General features: G+C 35.8%; 2 protein-coding genes, 1 non-coding gene and 1 pseudogene across 4 annotated transcripts in view; 2 read left to right on the plus strand and 2 right to left on the minus strand.

Moving 5' to 3' along the window:
• Window positions 1-1,863, minus strand: part of LOC125664141 (polyamine-transporting ATPase 13A3-like) — a 43,970-nt gene extending 42,107 nt beyond the window's left edge. The window contains exon 1 of the mRNA XM_056152632.1: window positions 1,730-1,863. Within this exon, the coding sequence (XP_056008607.1) occupies window positions 1,730-1,764 (35 nt within the window). The 5' untranslated portion in view covers window positions 1,765-1,863. The remainder of the gene's footprint in view (window positions 1-1,729) is intronic.
• LOC125664140 (uncharacterized) lies at window positions 801-8,660 on the plus strand (annotated as a pseudogene).
• Window positions 8,661-10,183: 1,523 nt separating this feature from the next.
• Trnaa-agc (transfer RNA alanine (anticodon AGC)) lies at window positions 10,184-10,256 on the minus strand. Its single transcript has one exon. It is a non-coding gene; the product is annotated as a tRNA-Ala (tRNA).
• Window positions 10,257-10,300: 44 nt separating this feature from the next.
• Window positions 10,301-17,875, plus strand: LOC125664142 (39S ribosomal protein L51, mitochondrial-like). 2 transcript variants are annotated; one of them, XM_048896708.2, is made up of 4 exons: window positions 10,301-10,406; window positions 16,285-16,580; window positions 16,990-17,094; window positions 17,595-17,875. In XM_048896708.2, the coding sequence occupies exons 2-4, from the start codon at window positions 16,310-16,312 to the stop codon at window positions 17,831-17,833; spliced, it is 615 nt and encodes a 204-aa protein (XP_048752665.1). In that variant the 5' UTR covers window positions 10,301-10,406; window positions 16,285-16,309; the 3' UTR covers window positions 17,834-17,875. The 2 variants fall into 2 exon arrangements, with proteins under 2 accessions (XP_048752665.1, XP_048752666.1); XM_048896709.2 differs by having other exon boundaries at window positions 10,341-10,459.
• The last annotated feature ends 557 nt before the right edge of the window (window positions 17,876-18,432 follow it).

Genomic DNA, 18,432 nt, shown 5'->3' on the forward strand with positions numbered 1-18,432 from the left:
TTATTTATATGAAGAAATATACATTTTATGAGTCGATCATACCGATAAAGAAGTTAATATCACCACAGAGATTTATAAAGCTTCATACCTGTATGATAAGAAGATGGATGTTGATGAAATAAATAAATCATTTTTCAAAATATCAAAATGCAATATTGTTTGTAAGAAACATGAGTGTTAGGTAAAATGGAGTTATTGCTTTCAGTAATTTACTTTAAAAGGACAGTTATTCCGGAGTATCATATTTGCAGATGATAATTTTATATTCAATATTCAGCACTCCTGACACCTATAGTCTCTTTCCAAACGACTGATTCAAGTATAAAATGACTGATTAAAAAAACTAACAGGCATAGTTTTTATTTATTCAATTATCAAAACTTATTTCTTCTGCAAGATCTTGAAAAATCAAGCATTGACAAACATAATCTCTCTATACGGATTTACTTCATATCGTATTTAGTTTTAAAGTTGTCATTTAAGAAAATAAATTCACTCTATCTTAAATTCGCTAATATTGGCGAATTCGCCCCTTTATTCTCTTAGATAATGTATAAATTGTTCGTTTTGAATATATATAAATATATAATTGTAATAATAAGCCCATGGTATAATAAATGCAGAGAAATCATATAACCAGCGATGACTAGGTATAAACATCTTCCATATTTATTTATTTATGTATACATAATTTGAGACAGAGCATGAAGTAAATTCTTTTAAGTCAAAATTAACTTCCAAGGCTAAACAACTGGTCCGCGCTCCCCGTGCATCGCCTCTGAATATCATAGCAAGAGTTACCTCCCGTCAAAAACACAGAACAGCGAACGCAGAACAACGCTCGCAAAATCTCATGGAAATTGCAAGGATTTCACATCATTTTACGTCACTTCAGGTAAATTTTACGTTAATAACATCTTATCGAATAAGAATATCACCGGTGATGGTCATCTTTACGGAAAATTCTTCGTGATGCGGTCATAAAAATTGTAAACATGTATGTCGGCAATCGGGGAAAGCAATCCGATGCTTGTTAACATGTGAGGAAAAACGACATTTTTACGCTTTGATCGGCTGACAGTGGGTAATTATATCTGGGGGACAATTAAAATAAGAATACGAATAATGTGTAGTGGTATGTCTCTAAATTGACACGTGCAATTTTAGTCATCATCGGACTTTGGCTACGAATGTTGACGATCATAAATATTGACATTGTCGGCATTGCGGAAGTTATGCCGTTCTGCTCCATGAGCGCATGCCCTAGTTGTGGAAGAGGCGCGTGAAGGCTCGCAGTTCACTTGCCAAGCTCGTAAAAAATGTTTATGTCTATTTAAGTGATATCAATGATCAAATAGGTGACTCGGTATAGTGCATGATTTATATCATCCATTGAGAGTCTGGCAATATTAACATGATAAGCGAAATTGAAAACTTTTTGCAAGATGAAGTTGACACTTACATGTACAGAAACTGGTCTCTTCGGTCGTTATGAATTGAACTATTAAAAGCTGACAGAAAATTGATAAAGCGACTCTCCACTTTTGTAGGATTGACATACCATCCGTTTTCATTTCTGTATAGTATATATGCATTCATGAAACTTAATGCTACGCAATGTTCATAACATATCACTATGAATTTTGTAACTCATTATGAATTCTGTATACATCTTTATCTGTTTGACTAATTGAGGGAATAAGAATCGAATAAGTGAAGACATACATACTTGTTTATGACTGTTCCATGCATTGTTGAATCCATTGGCGATTTAAAATGAAATTTCTCGAGACTCAGTTGTAATTAGATAAGTTTATAGTACATTGTTAAAAATTGAGATCTACAAACATGACAGCACAGGGAGTACACCGTAAACAGGATATCTATATATACATTGGTCATACAGTGTACTGATGTTGTCACCATGACTTAGGAAATAGAACAGGCCCCTTTGGGGAGGGGGTGTTCAAAATGTAGGACAACTTCTCTGATTTTCCAGGTGAAATTAAGACAATCAAATCTGAAAACATTGAGGGCACACCCTTTCCTTTCTGTTCCTGCGGGGCCAGATACAACTGAAATATATTTTCATGATAACCCATTTCAGGTCCTAAGATGTTTTCTCACATGTGACCGGAAATAAAATACCATGGAAACGGATTCAGCAGAGATTGACTTCCGGTCTCTAGAGGACGAGTTATACGACAATGAAATCACACAGATTTTGACCCAGCCAAACACTACTGAAAGTTTGTATACAATTTACACTCTGATTCTTTACAAATGACAGGAGGAAATCAGTGTTTTTCTGCACACATTTCGAGTTAATTTTTGCCTTTTTAAAATTTTTTGATAAGAATTGATTTCTCAACTTTTTATTTTACAAATTATAATTTATATTTTCTAAACAAAAATTGTACATTTACAACTGATGGGGTTGAATGATTTTTCAAATTCATGCATTATTTTAAATATTTCAACAATTTTCATTAGTCGCAATTTTATGATTTATTGTATAAGCTGTGACTTATTTTGATTGGTATTGGAGTGCCTGTGACTTATTTTGATTGGTATTGGAGTGCCTGTGACTTATTTTGATTGGTATTGGAGTGCCTGTGGCTTATTTTGATTGGTATTGGAGTGCCTGTGTCTTATTTTGATTGGTATTGGAGTGCCTGTGTCTTATTTTGATTGGTATTGGAGTGCCTGTGACTTACTGTGATTGGTATTGGAGTGTCTGTGACTTATTTTGATTGGTATTGGAGTGCCTGTGACTTATTTTGATTGGTATTGGAGTGCCTGTGACTTATTTTGATTTTGGAGTGTCTGTGACTTATTTTGATTGGTATTGGAGTGCCTGTGGCTTATTTTGATTGGTATTGGAGTGCCTGTGACTTATTGTGATTGGTATTGGAGTGCCTGTGACTTATTTTGATTGGTATTGGAGTGCCTGTGACTTATTTTGATTGGTATTGGAGTGTCTGTGACTTATTTTGATTGGTATTGGAGTGCCTGTGACTTATTTTGATTGGTATTGGAGTGTCTGTGGCACCAGCAGGGTTTCTGTGTTATAGACTTAGCTCAAAGTTTTGAAATGGATTGACAAATAAAACGTCAAGTGGGAAATTTAATTGCTCTGAACTGAAAATTTTATTTTGTTGTAAAAACGGGTTATTATGATAGTTTTGTATGTATCTTTAACCATAACCATTAATAAAATAATAAGTCTAAGATTTTAGCAATATAAAGATTTCCGTTCTATTGAATATATAACATTAAATATGAATTAATTTTTGTACGGGAATACAATAATGTACGTACTTTTGCTTCATTCAAATTCAGTGAATAGGTTTTGGAACACAAATATTGATAAATGAAGTTTATAAACCTTAATTTTATCTGTCATTGAAATAGTAAATCACAATTTTACAACAAAATTTACCGACACCTAAATGACTGTTAACATCGCTAATAATGATTCCCCCCCCCCCTCCCCCCTCCCTCCCCCCCCCCCCCCCCCCCCCCCCCCCCCCCCCCCCCGATAGTTCATCTTATTTATTTATTATTTGTATAGGAAGCTCGCTGAACACGCCTGATTTTCAAAATTAATTTTGATTTATTTATTATTTGTACGGAGAGCTCACTGAACACACCCGAATTCCATAGTTAATTCTATTTATTTATTATTCGTATAGTGATCACGCCTGAACCTCGTCGTTAATTTTAATTAATTATTATTCCTACAGTGAGCTCGCTGAACATACCTGAATTTCATAGTTAATTCTATTTATTTATTATTCGTACAGTGAGCTCGCTGAAGTTCATAGTTAATTTTAATTAATTAATCAATTATTATTCGTACAGAGAACACCATGAATTTCAGTTAATTTTATTTATTTATTATTCGTACAGAGAGCACCCTGAATTTCATAGTTAATTCTATTTATTTATTATTGGTACAGAAAACTCGCTGAACACGCCTGAATTTCATAGTTAATTTCATTTATTTATTATTCGTACAGAGAGATCGCTGAATTTTATAATTAATTTTATCTATTTAATATTATTCGTACAGAGAGCTCGCTGAATTTTATAATTAATTTTATTTATTTATTATTCGTACAAAGAGCTCACTGAACACGCCTGAATTTCATAGTTAATTTTATTTATTTATTATTCGTACAGAGAGCTCGCTGAATTTTATAATTAATTTTATTTATTTATTATTCGTACAGAGAGATCACTGAATTTTATAATTGATTTTATTTATTTATTATTCGTACAGAGAGCTCGCTGAATTTTATAATTAATTATATTTATTTATTATTCGTACAGAGAGCTCACTGAACACGCCTGAATTTCATAGTTAATTTTATTTATTTATTATTCGTATAGAGAGCTCGCTGAATTTTATTATTAATTAATTTTATTTATTTATTATTCGTAACAGAGAGCACGCTGAACACCCTGAACTTCCTGCGGATGTTGATCGACTGGTGGACCACTTGTCGGAGGAATTAAAACAAGCTGCAGAAAAGCTGTTTGAAGTTGAGCCACCGGATCCTCTGAAAGAGACGTGTCATCGGATGGGAGGGGTCACCTAATGGTCAGATATTCACAGACGAACTGTCCAGTTCTAAAGAGTCGGAAAACAAAACGATAGAATCAGTCAACCACCTTAATGAAATCACTAGTGACGTTGACAGTGAAAATACTAAACGTATGGGGCAGTTATCTGCAGAACTGAAAGAGGCAGCAGAAAACTTTTTCGCTGTGGATCCTTTGGGATCGTCAGAAGGGATTTTTCTTCATCAGACCAAGAAACAAGCATTTCAAATTCTGACGAGGAGAGCGATGACAATTCAGATCTCTTCTCTTTGAATAATGATGATCACTCGCAAAGCAAGAGTGGGAATTCGGAAGACAGTGATGAGGAGAGTGAACCAGGAACAGCGGATTCCTACAGTAGACCTGACTCACCATGTTCGTTAAGATTAGAAGTTCATTCAGAAAGCAACGATACTGTAGATAACAGTGAACAAAGTTCAGTAACTTCCGGTGGTTCAAGAAGGGAGATACAAACAACTGTGAACTGTTGAACGATACAGAAGATGCAGAAAAGGAGGGAAGTGTCCAAAGAGTGGACGATGATATAGCGGATAAACTGGATGAAAATGAGGCTGACCCGTCTTCAAATAGCAGTGAAGCAAATCACAAAGACAATCTTGACTTAAATAGTGGCAATGAATGTATGTTACTGATAACAGATGTGCGGAGTGAAAATGTAGATTTTCGTCCATGTGGAGATGGGGCTGTGGAATGTACATAGAGAACCTCCGGCAATCAGACCTCAGCTGACATATCCGTTCCAAATGATTTTCACAACCACCAAGGATCCTGGGGAGCTCCTAAATCTCTTCCCCATTCGAATGCTTTAATAAATGTGAGTGACAACGAAAACCGGTCTGGTGGTTGAAAGTGTTTACTCCCTCTCTGAAGATCGAAAGAAAAAGGAAATTTCAGACGATGAGGATGAGAATGAAGTATGTGAAAACAATATTACAGCGCGTTCGCTCAGAATCAGGAAAGCAAAGTCCGATGTGAAAGAAAACACCGAAACAACTAGCGTAAAGAAAAATAGGAAAATGAAAAAATTCAGAAGAAAAAGATTTGTTGAGGGAAATATTGGAGGGATTCAAAGAAAGGTAGACAATGATGATCGTATGGAAATTGAAAATGGTGTTAATGAGCATTTATCGTCAAAAGAAGATGAGAGAAATGAACACGGGGAGGGTGGAGGGGATGGCGTCAACCATGGACCTTGTGAAACAGACAAGATGACGGCGTTCACATTGCGAGAGGATGGTCAATACAAATGTGACTACTGCTGTTGTACCCTGTCAACCAAAGCTCGATTTAGATTACACATGATGCGACTGCACGATAAAAAGTACAAATGTAGATACTGTGATAAAAAATTTCTCAAAAGTCAGGATCTAGCAATTCACGTCAAAACGAGGCACAGTGATGCGATGAAGTACAAAGTGTGTAAATCGGGTCAAGTTAAGTCGTTCGAAAAAGAATATAACTCTAGACACTATCGAAAAAAAGCAGTGAAGAACTGCACTTTGACACTGTCTGAGAACAATGGGCAGCTCACGTATGCTTGTGGATATTGTGGTCAAGTATTCGAAAAACAACAGGCTCTGGCTTGCCACATACGAAATAAACATGTTTTACCTGATAATTCGGGAAAGATTGTGTATAACAAACGAGGAAAATTCGGGAGGAAGAAAAAAGGGGGTGTTTTTTTGACTCCGAAATCAGAAGAACAAGTTCATGAAAATGAGAGTCATATAAACAATACGCCTCCAATAAAAAGGGCGCGAAAACAATTTGAATCTTGTAGCACTCCAAATGATGTTCAGCTTGAGGACGTTACTGAAATTTCTGATAAAAGACCCCGGAGAGAAACTAAGGCATCCCGGGCAGCAGAAAGTGGGTTGGACAAAATTGCGAAACTACAAAAAGATTACAACATTCATATATCTCATCCAGTATTCAGATGTGGCTACTGTCCCAAGTGGTACTTCAAGAAAACAGATTTATCCCATCACATCCAGAAACATATGCATAACCATGAAGGCAAAGAAACACTGGAATCGGAGGAAAACGTGGAGGAACTAGAGAAAGAAGTAATGAAGGAGGATATAGATAATGCAGTTAAGAGGGGGAGAAAGAGGAAACAACAGTTAAATTCACCCGTCTTCTGCAAATATTGTACTTCAAAGTTCAAGTCTGTAGATAATCTGAAAGTACACGTGGTTCGCCATCTTGGCGAGCTATATAAAGATGATACGACAGACAATAAATTTGAGTGTGCTTTTTGTGGGCATACTTTCCAAAGTGTGACATGTACCAACATCAGTCCGGTAATGAACCACCTGTTCGATCATTTCTCTCCTCAGAATCGAGACATCGATCCTGACAGTTTGTTAGAATGCAAGTACTGCGGCGTACCGTTCCTCTCCACGGAACGACTTCATCTGCATGAAAACGAACACACAACGTTCTTGAAGACCAAACGTTCCAAAAAATTAAATAAACACCAAAAAAAGAAAGACACGAGCACTGGAGGCAACAAAGTTACCCATGAGAAGACCAAGGAAGAAAAAAGGCCTGAATCTACGGAAGAGAAAAAGCACGAATCCAAAGACGAGATAAGTACAGAGTCATTATCAGCAGACGACCCGATACCCTTCACGTGTGGAATGTGTTCCTCGCGATTTCCGTCATCTCAGTACTTGCTTCACCACATGACGCTTCATATGAAAGGGAGATATGTCTTCAGGGTAGAGTTAGACAAATCAAAAAGTACTCCACAGTCACCTGTAAAATGTTTGGTAAGAGAACCAAACCAGCCCCCCAGATCTCAGATGTTAAAACCAACAGTGTCCGAAAAGGCAACGAATTTTGTTGTTAATAACCAGTTACCAAACACGGAGCAGCGTATTTCTCCACTAGTACAAGATCGCATTCATACGATGTTGCGACACGGTGATCACGTCAAACCTCATAATGGCGAGGATAGTGCAATGGGTTCAAACAGTGTCACGTCTCATACGTCAAAACCACAAATTCTTAAAAAATCAGCTTCATACACGAGTCTAACTAAACAAAATAGCACCAACGGAAACATGTCTGAAAAGAAAGACATTCACACGACACCACAATACCAAAGTTTTGTGTCAATAATTGCAAACCAACCAAGCCAAATAACTGTCAAAGAAAGTCTCCCACCTGCTAGTATCACCAAAAAACCAACGAAATCCGAGTCTAGTACTCCAGTAGCACCAACTGCAAAGAAACCCGACCCGGAAATAACTAGAAACAAACGCAAACAAACCTTTCATGTTTCTGAATTAAAGGAAGATTTTAATCTTGAAACAATGAAATCACCTTCAAAGACGGTTAAAATCAGCCAACGAGATCAATCTTTCCAACGTGTTCCGGAAAGGGGGGGTGTTAATCGTCCCTATGTTGATTGCGCTGAGGATTTGCTGGACAGTTCTAGCACGGAAACGGCCGACATAGACGTTTCTGATTCCGGAAATGACGACACTGAATCTGTAAAAACGAAGGCAAAGGATGAGAGCAAGTATAGAGAAGTGAGCTCGGCAAGTTCAGAATCAAGCTCGGATTCGGCCTCGGATTTTGAGAGGGATTGGAAATCGAGATACAAGAAGAAAAATAATGTTCGCAGGAGAAGAAAAAGATCACTGTGTAAAAGACTTTCGTCAACAAAACCACACTCCAAACCAGGAAAAAACAAATCTAAATCAGGACGGGATAATGCTCGCATTTGGAGAAGAAAAATCAATTTTGCTAATGGAAATTGGTTTGAGTGTTCTTTGTGCCTATATAAATGCTCGACAGAAAAAGATTATTTGCTTCATGTGAAAGCACACGAGTTGGTTAATCTGGAGAAGAAAGATCTTGTCACGTGCAACATTTGTCACAGGAAGTTCATGTCCAAATGGCATTTACAAATTCATAAAGCTCAGCATCGAAGCAATGAGTATCAATGTTCGTACTGCGGGATGGACTTTTCCACCTCCAGTGCTATTGTTAGTCACATTGAGAAAGTCCATGGCAGATAGCACGTGACAACCCATGAATAGATCGCGTGCCTGGCTACCAATCACGCAAGCCACAACAGACAATGTGTGATGTCTCAGACCCACCATTAATGTGTTCAATTTAATGTTATACTATGAATTATTTGAATTTTCATTAATCTCGGCTCGAGTGAGCCTTTTCTGATCGAAGTTATGCTTGTAATTCTTACTTTTACAATTGTTATCAGACTTTTCCGAGTGTGCAAATGATGGGTCATGCCCTTCCAAATGGACGTATTAGGAATTGGGGTATGGATTTAGGTAGAGTAGAGTACTTTTAAAAATATCTTCTCAAGAGCCATATTGTAGGTTATAAATAATTTTACTAAACACTTAAGCTTCTTCGCTCCCAGTGCCACCGGGGCCAGGATTGCCCAACAGTAGGGGTTCATGCATCTTTTTAAAGAAGAAAAAAGGAGGTAAAAATGCAAGGAACATCTTGCACAATGTTTAAAATATTCAAAAGAGTATGCAATCAACAAATCTGTTAAACTATGCATTCAAATTTATAGTTTCGGAGTATTCGGGATCTGGTGAGTTAAAAGAGGGGTGGAAAGTACAGCGTTATACTGGTAAAAATGTTTGAATATCCTGTATAAGTTTTGAATATGTAAGAAAGTCTTATTTTCAAATATAGCAAGATAATATAATGTCCAAGACGCAACTTAATTTTATATAAGTTAGATGAAAATGAAGGGGAGTGGGTCCGCGCCTGGAAATATCGTTTATTACAAACGGCAACTCTATTGGAGAAGAATTTAGAAATGAAGCGTAAATACACATTTCAAAGAAGAATAGGACTACAAATTGTGCTTTGACAAGTAATTTTTAAGCATCTAATAAATTTTGTCAGTATTCATGTAGGAATTGATAAGATTCATGTACCAATACCAGCCCCTGCCAGTAATGAGTGTAGGTTTCTACAATATAGAGAAGTTCACCGGGATTCGTTTAGAGACTTGATAACTGTCTGTGTGCAAACGTACTAAGATTTGTAGTGTACTTGTGTCCAATATCTTGGCCACTGGTTGTTGACCCCTAAATTACCGCATCCCAACTTATGAATTGTGTTTCTCGGTATAAGGACACGATGATTCGGGTGAGCGCTCTAGTCTATAGGCCTCTTGTTAAAGTTTTATTGACATCACATGCATTTATATCGCTTTGGTTCGAATTTACTATTAAAGAGTACTCTTTATTTATAGTGAATTCGAACCCAGGCGATATTGACATTTATTTGTTTGTTTTGTTTCCTTTGGATTATAAAACATTGATGAAATATGAATTCTTTGTTTTGTTTTTTTGTTTGTTTTTTTTTAATTCAAGGTATATACTTTTGAAGGATTTTTCCTCGCTTATATTCGGTGAAAATATGAAAGTTTTTATATCGGATTTTGTGACTCCTCTAGTGTTCTTGAAGAACAAAAAAAATCATAAAAAAAGGTCTCGTGAAACTTTAAGAGAAACTTGAAATTTTTAAATTTAACGTAAAAATAAAAAAAATCTGGAGAATCCGGGTATCGATCCCGGTACCTCTCACATGCTAAGCGAGCGCTCTACCACTTGAGCTAATTCCCCTTATAATATCTATAGTATTTAAAGCGCTAGAATTGTTTGGTGCAAGATCACAATGACCTTGACTTGCAACATAAACATTGATCTGATAGGACTCTGGCTGTGTGTAGCTGGGAATGTGATAGGCCTGCGCCTACTTTCGCGCCTGTATAGGTACTGTAAAGTCGTTTTTACTTCGGTCAATATCGTTAGATCTTACGATAATGGTTAGTTCTAGTATTGATTTTTTGTTTTTGTTTAATGAATTTTATCCTTTTAAAGTTTATTTTGTGTATGAAGCATGGTAATTTCGAATTTTCTCAGTTATCTCATCAAATGAAAGAAAAATCACCTTTTCATTGTTGTGCAATGTACGATATATCTTTTATCCCGCAAAGCATTGTGAAATCATTTTTGGGATAAAACGATAGATGCTTTCCAGAAATTAAAACTGTATAGATCATCTAAAAGCACGGGCACTGGAAGTTAATGTAAATATATAGTATGTGCATGTATAAAAAAGGATTTTATACATGTACATACTATATTTAACTTCCAGTGCCCGTGTCTAAAAGGTTTCATGAGAAGTAAGGTCATGCGAAATATATTCATTCAGTTAGCCTATTTTCCCCCCTGATATTTCACAAAACAACATTTTTCTAAAGTAATGAATTCCGAAGTTCGTTGATATTCCATTTTTGAAATTGAGTGAAGTTGATCAAGAATAAGCGAAATATTGCACCTGAAAATTAGGGGTGAAACGATACAGTACCTTCTCGATTCGATTCAATTTTCAATACTTTAGTCTCGATTCGATGATTTTCGATTCGATACAATAGCATGTACCAAATTCTTCATAATGCTAAGATTTTTTCATGTTTCATTGTATTTATTGCTCTCTGCAAATAAATTCTACATAATGTAAAAACGTTTAACATAGAGCAACACTCTTATCACTTGCCCAAAGCCGAAATCATTTTGTCGCCATACCTAGGATTTATACATTGGGGGGGCATTTTGATACAGCAAAGTTTACTCGTATGTTGATTGGGCAATTTTCAATTCCATTGGCTAATCAGAAACCGTGTTATCAAGAGCAATGTGTGCTATGATTTCAAAACCGTATCGAACCGAAACAGACCCCGAATGAATCGAACATCGAATCGAGGCCACTACATCGCGATTCGGCCACATCGCGATGCATCGTTTCACCCCTACCGAAAATGTTAGGTAAAGTTTTACGTATCTTATCCCCTATTCTCTGTACTTGTGTTATGAAGTGAATGGTTCATTCAGGAAATAGTTTATTACTTTTTATTCTTTTATGACTTTGCTTATAATAATCTCAGCATTGGATATTGAACTGAAATGATAAGTGATAATATGATATTGAAGTAATTTCAACCAAGTGTTTTTTCCGCTAGAATGAATTGCCCATTGGTTGTTTCTGTATTATTTCCTGTCATCGAATAATAATGGTACATAGCATAGATGTACAGACAGATCGTATAATAATAGTAAGGCTTTCACATCTATGCATTAAAATGTACTACAGCTGGCACTTATACAAGCGGTGACTTGAAGAAAGTAAAAAAAAAAATGCCTTCAACATGTTCAATTTATTTCCCTTGCTGTTCTCAGTTTAGAAATAAAAGTTCCACAGTGAGGGTTGTCACTCAGTGACTCCCTGAGCTTGGTAGAGGTAATATGAGTTGATAAAACTAGGTGCAGTGATTTTTCAACATTTTTCAAAAGGGATCCGTGGCTTTCGAGTTGGGTAAAATTGTCAACATTTTAATCAAATGGGAAAACCTAGTCATTATTGTAAATATGCTATTAAAATATATCATATCAAACAAGATATCAAACACAAATTGATGTAATTCTTCTTTTATTTTACATATTTAACTCTCTTTTCTTGAAGCTCTTCAGATTTTTATACCATTCTTTCTAAATCATCTAGAATTGATGCGTCTTTGTCATGCCATATATAAACTATTGTCATTGAACTTATTCTTTAGCAGATACGTTTTTCACCAGTTTTTATTATTGGGAAAAGTGCAAGTTAAATTGGGAAGATATTGGTAATTTTTGGGAGGGCAGATATTCAGACCTAAAAGGGTCTTAAAAAATCGCTGAGGTGAACACATAAAATTGTTTGTGTTTATTTTTTTGGTTATGATACATGCAATTCAAACAAGTTATAACTAGGCCACATGGGCAATTCTATGCAAGTTTTTGTGCAAAATTTTGACAAAGATCCCATGTTGCATAGGACAATGATGAGTAACTTTATTGAAATAGATAATGTGTCTTGTATTGCAGACGTGGCATTCCTAGCTAGCGTATCCTTATGATAGCAACTAAGCTTTATATCCCAATAGGTAGTCAACATATTTTCCTTAAAAACTGTACGTCAAAAGCCTCTAAGTTTACATGCATTTTAAAGATTTTTTTAAAATTTGTTTCTTCTCCCTTTATTTATTAGTAAGGGGTTCTCTGGGGGAGGGGGGTCTGTAAAATTTTGTTCCATATTGTGATATGTTTAAGGGGTCTAATTTAAGAGGTTTTATTTGTAATTTACTCGGGATGATGTTTTGGTATTTATGTAAGGGATATAAGCCAAAACCTGTCCATTCTGTGAGAGAAAGAACTGATCGAGGCCCACAGGGCTGAGATCAGTTTTTTCTCTTACAGAATGGACAGTTTGAGGCTTATATCCTACTTAAAACATTACATCTTTTGTTCTAAGAATGGACAGATTCAGGTAAACCCATTGACAACGATAATTATGAATAAAGTTATTTTGAATAGTCTGACAATATAACCATGCAGTCTTGCGTAGAATTCTGTTTCTTTTGTTCACTTATTGGACAGTGTCAGGTAAGTAGTCTTCTACTGCAGGTTTTATATTCACTCTTTCTATAGTACTGAGCCATATCAACATGTCTTCCTCTGATGGGGAGAGCATTTTCATTGCACAATCAAAATTTAAGGATTTTAGTGAAATTACTGCAAATATGTGTTATATTCTGGATATGGAAGGTGAGAAAGTTATGGAACCAAATTTTGATCTGAGAAACATTGTGTTTTTGAATATTTGGATGAGGTAATAATTAATGCCAGCCAAAAGAACCCAATACGCCTATCTCGTGAAATGAAATTCTTCATGAAAGCGAAAATAATAATCAGAATTAGGCCAAGTAAAATTAATTAGTAGATTATCATTCCCGCCCGCCCCTCGAAAATCGCCCCGCCCCGATTTTTTTTATTTTTCAAAATTACGATTTCCAAATATTTTTATGTCCGGTCCGGTATCGTAAACATACTTTGTTTCACTTTGCCTTTTAGAAACCCAAATACACATGTAATTATGATTTATAAAGCCTAGCTTTTCTCAATGAGAGAAGGCATTTTTGAGGTCAAGAATACCATGGCGAAAAATAAAAAATAAAATCCTCCCACCCGCCCCATTTTTTTGTGAAGTTTGAATGATAATCTACTAATTAATTTTACTTGGCATTAGGATATGCTAATAAAGAAAACATAAAAAAGCGTTGTGAAGAAGTTTCGGAATGTGCCTTTGAATCCAGCGAAATTCAAATACAGTTTAGTTCTGATGGCCAATGGAATTAAAAAATTGTGAATCTTACGAGTTGAAGCAGAGAATTCTACTAAAGGGAAATATCGTTTTTAAGTGTTTCAGTGATTTTTCCGATATCTGTGTTGATTCTTACTTGTAGGGAATTTAAAATTAAATTTGTATCTCTTTGACAAATGTATTGTCTTTCTCTTATTTTCAGCCTACCTGTAGACGTCTAATAAGTTATTGGGTTTACCTGGCACCATCCAATAAGTTGACAATTACTGTCCATTATTTTTAAGAACGGACAGTATCTGTTCATTCTTAAAAATAATGGACAGCAATTGTCAACTTATTGGACACCTACAGGTAACATTTTCACTACAAGTGGACTTCTATATAAAAGCCTAAAAAGACAAAGGATTGCGTAACAAAAATGTTTTATGATTATCACTTTGCACCAATCTTTGCAATCGTAACTACTCGGCTATTTCCGTAACCGCAAATGAACCTCGTATGTGGATCGACGCCATCAGAGTTGGTTGCTACGTATACATAAACGTAACTTTGACGTCACAGTCGTACATTACACTATGAAACGTGAACTTTCAAATGCATCTAAGATATTATACACATCTAAGGTATTGTACCACTATCAATTTCCACTTACATGTTATGTATTAGAGTGAATAAGACGTTAATGATACCAAAACTGAATCTGTGGTGAAAATATAAATAACACAATATTCAGGGATTCAGTTCTGGCCTTTTAACCTCATCCACGGGCGTGCTTCCGGCGAGGAAATGCATCGATTTGATGCAATTCTTTCGCCGATCCACGTCCGAATCTTCTTACCGGTTACGGAAAAGGACGAGCGTGTGATCCGATTGCAATCTTTGATGATGAATTATGAAGAAACTAGACCAGTTTACTTACTGTATTATGCAGATCTACACATGATACTCAGGTGACAGTTAGGTTCGTGGGTCTCTCTTAAAGAGGTACATGTAATATTTCTGTTTGTAAATCCAACTTTAAATAAATATTATCTGAGTGAGCACAGAATAATAGAATACTTCATTATTACGAGTGTGGGATAGGGAAATTCCACCAAGGGGACAAGATTCAGTCTAGGACGAGGCTTTGCCGAGTCCTCCTAGACAGCGAATCTTGCTCCAGAGGTGGAATTTCCCTATCCCACACGAGTAAACAATGAAGGATTATTTTTCTCACATTTTACCTACAGTTTAGTGTATAAATTTAGGAGCTTTGAGAAAACAAAAGATTATCAAAATCCTCATTTGAACTTCAGTGCAAAAACTAATTAGATAGGCAGAAAGAGCATACCCGGAAAAAATGGATTACACTAAAAGTGTAAACTAAAAAACCCAAGGTTGTCCACCAGAAAGTATACTGCATTAAAATTTAAAGATAACAATGCAAAATATTTTTACTTCACCGTGTAACGTAAATCTTCACCGTGTAACGCAAATCATAGAAAATATATGACGTCACAATCAAATGATGTCGCAGCAGTGTGAGACAGAAAAATCTCACATGGGTAAAGCCTCGTCCAAGACTGCGAATCTTGTCCCCTCGGTGGAATTTCCCTATCTCACACTCGTACTAATGAAGGATTATTTTTCTCACATTTTAACTACAGTTTAGTGCATAAAATTAGGAGCTTTCAGAAAATTTTAGATTATCAAAATCCTCATTTGAACTTCGATGCAAAAACTAATTAGATAGGCAGAAAGAGCATACCCGAAAATGGTTTACACTGTAAGTGTAAACTAAAAACCCCAAGGTTGTCCACCAGAAAGCTATACTACATTAAAATTTAAAGATAACAATGCAAAATATTTTTACTTCACTGTGTAACGTAAATCTTCACCGTGTAACATAAATCATAGAAAATATATGACGTCACAATCAAATGACGTCGCAGCAGTGTGAGACAGAAAAATCTCACATGGCTGTCTCACATGGGTAAAGTCGATCTTGCACTGGTGATAATGTGAGAAAACTTATTCCTAAGAGTTTACATGATGTGCAGCATGAAAATGGCTAAATTGAACATTGCAAATATGAAAAGAGTTTAACATTTTTATTAAAATTTGCAAGCAGACAAAATGATACCACCAGGCATTTCCTATTGCATAGTACTGAAGTATAGATTTTATTAAGATAGTTCTTAATAAAATTGAAATATAAAAAATGATAAATATAAATAAATTCAACAAATGATATTACAATCAATTACTGAAAACATGTCATTTTCTATGAAATACATATAGGAAAAACTTCATTGATCGAATGCTTTGTGCATGACTCCAATATTTTGACTATATTCTCCACGGTGATGAAACGGGAGCAAAAACTCGGACTGAATCGTGTTGTCATTGACATCACTGAAACTATCACTGAGACTATCACGATTAATGGGGTTTCGATACTAAATGTTTCAGATAATACCAATGATACACCTATAGGATGTTTCTCATGAGAAGACTGGGTTCCCTCTCCAAAGCATGTAAGAACATCAACCTGACAAATCTAAATGAAAGACTGACCAAATATCATCAACACCCAGCTGTGAGCTTTATAGCCTCGGGACAGTTCCATGGGACCGCAGTCAGTTTCCGGGAACCACCAGAAGATGCTGTGACGGTGCAAGAAGGAGACAGAAAATATGAACCCCAGTCCCCATACAGAAGGATGTGGCCCAAAAACTACCAGTTTGTCAGCAAAACAACATTTGGACGTGAGTTTCTATGATATAAACGTGTTTTACAGGATGTGCAATACACATCAAAGTTCTTAATTTGCAATAATTTTAAACTGTTAATTCTGTGTGACCTTTAGAATAAATACATCTGTCATTCATCTGTGAAATAACAGATGTGGTTTTATAAAAAATTGTAACAAGTCGCGAAAAGTATCAGGGAACTTGACATTCATATATCTGATACTTACCTTTTGAACAAACTTGTCTTTAAAATATGATGATGTTTTAGTGTTTCTTAAACAAGCTTGTCTTTGAATATGATGATGTTCTAGTGTTTCTTAAACAAGCTTGTCTTTGAATATGATCATGTTTTGGTGCTTCTAAATCAACCTAGCTTGTCTTTTGATATGACTGTTAAAATGCTGTTTTATTTTATTTCCTCTAGCCACCTTACCACGACTTGACAAAGAAGTTAAGAAACCTCTTCCATACAAATATAAAGACAAATGGTCTGAAAAGTCGGCATTACAGGGTGCCAATGACTACATAGGTAAGTTTTAAAATTTTCTAAATCTGTGTGTAAAATATCTGATATACAGTAGAATATTTCTCTATTGAAATCAGTAAGACAATGGTAATTATTATCATTATTATTATCATTTCTTAAATATATCTTTTGATTTTATACAATAATACCCTTCAAAGTAAAACATGATTTTAATGAATTCACGCTTAGTGAAAATGATATTTATTCCCCAATGAGAGGGATAAAACAAAAATTGTACTGGATAGTGCAAACTTAAGTTATAACGAACTGTTTTTCGCTGGCATTAAAAGTTCATTATAACCATGTTTTACTGTATCTCAACGAATGAAGACGGTTTTGTTATAATTGTACATCAGACACTTTAAAAAGAGGACCTCTTCAGATACTCGTCACCCTGAAAGTGATGATTGCAACTTTTCTTGTCAGTGTATAAGTTTTAATGTTGTGAATTAGTCAGATGTCAATGATACTGTTGGTTTACTATCTTGACTTTTGTTTTTCAGATATACTAGGAGATGGCGACATTCATCCCGTGGATCTCATTAAGGGACCGCGATATCTGATCGGCTTTAATGCTAACGAGTTAGCTCGGCTCCACAGAAAGCTCAGATTTCAGGGCAGATACATTGCTGATAACTACCCTACCCAACTTGAGAAAATTCTGAAGAGGATTAGATTTTTAACAAAAAAGTACAATTACAAGAGAGGAAAGAGAGTGAGGAAGAGATTTAAGTACCGCTAAGTGGTGGACCTGTAACTTTGTAATAAAATATCCTAGTACACATGTGTTGTGCTGTTCATTAGGCATTTGTTAATGATGAGAATTGAGATTGATTGATTGATTGAATGTTGTTTAACTGAGTCGTTTTCACTCATAAGGAGACATCACCATTGCCAGTGAAGGGCTGCAAAATTTAAGCCTATGCTCAGCGCTTACGGCCTTTGAGTAGGGAGAAGTCTTTATCGTGCCACACCTACTGTGACATGGCCACTGTTTTTGCAGTCTCATCTGAAGGACTGCCCCATTTAGTTACCTCTTACGACAAGCAAGGGGTACAGAGAACCCTCACAGGATGAAGAGAATCATAATGTAGAATAAAAAGTTAATAAGATTGAGACCTAATAGGATGGACTCCTTACCAGTTCATTTGTTTGTTATACCCCCCGCAACAAGTTGTAAGGGGGGGGGGTGTATACTGGAATCGGGTTGTCCGTCTGTCTGTCCGTCTGTAGACGCAATGGTTTCCGGGCTCTAAAGCATTATCCTTTCCACCTACCGTCACCATATCATATATATATGGACTACCCATGGGATGAAGATGTTCCCTATCGATTTTGGGG

The sequence above is a fragment of the Ostrea edulis genome, chromosome 1 (assembly GCF_947568905.1).
Source record: "Ostrea edulis chromosome 1, xbOstEdul1.1, whole genome shotgun sequence".
In the NCBI taxonomy this organism is placed as follows: Eukaryota; Metazoa; Mollusca; class Bivalvia; order Ostreida; family Ostreidae; genus Ostrea; species Ostrea edulis.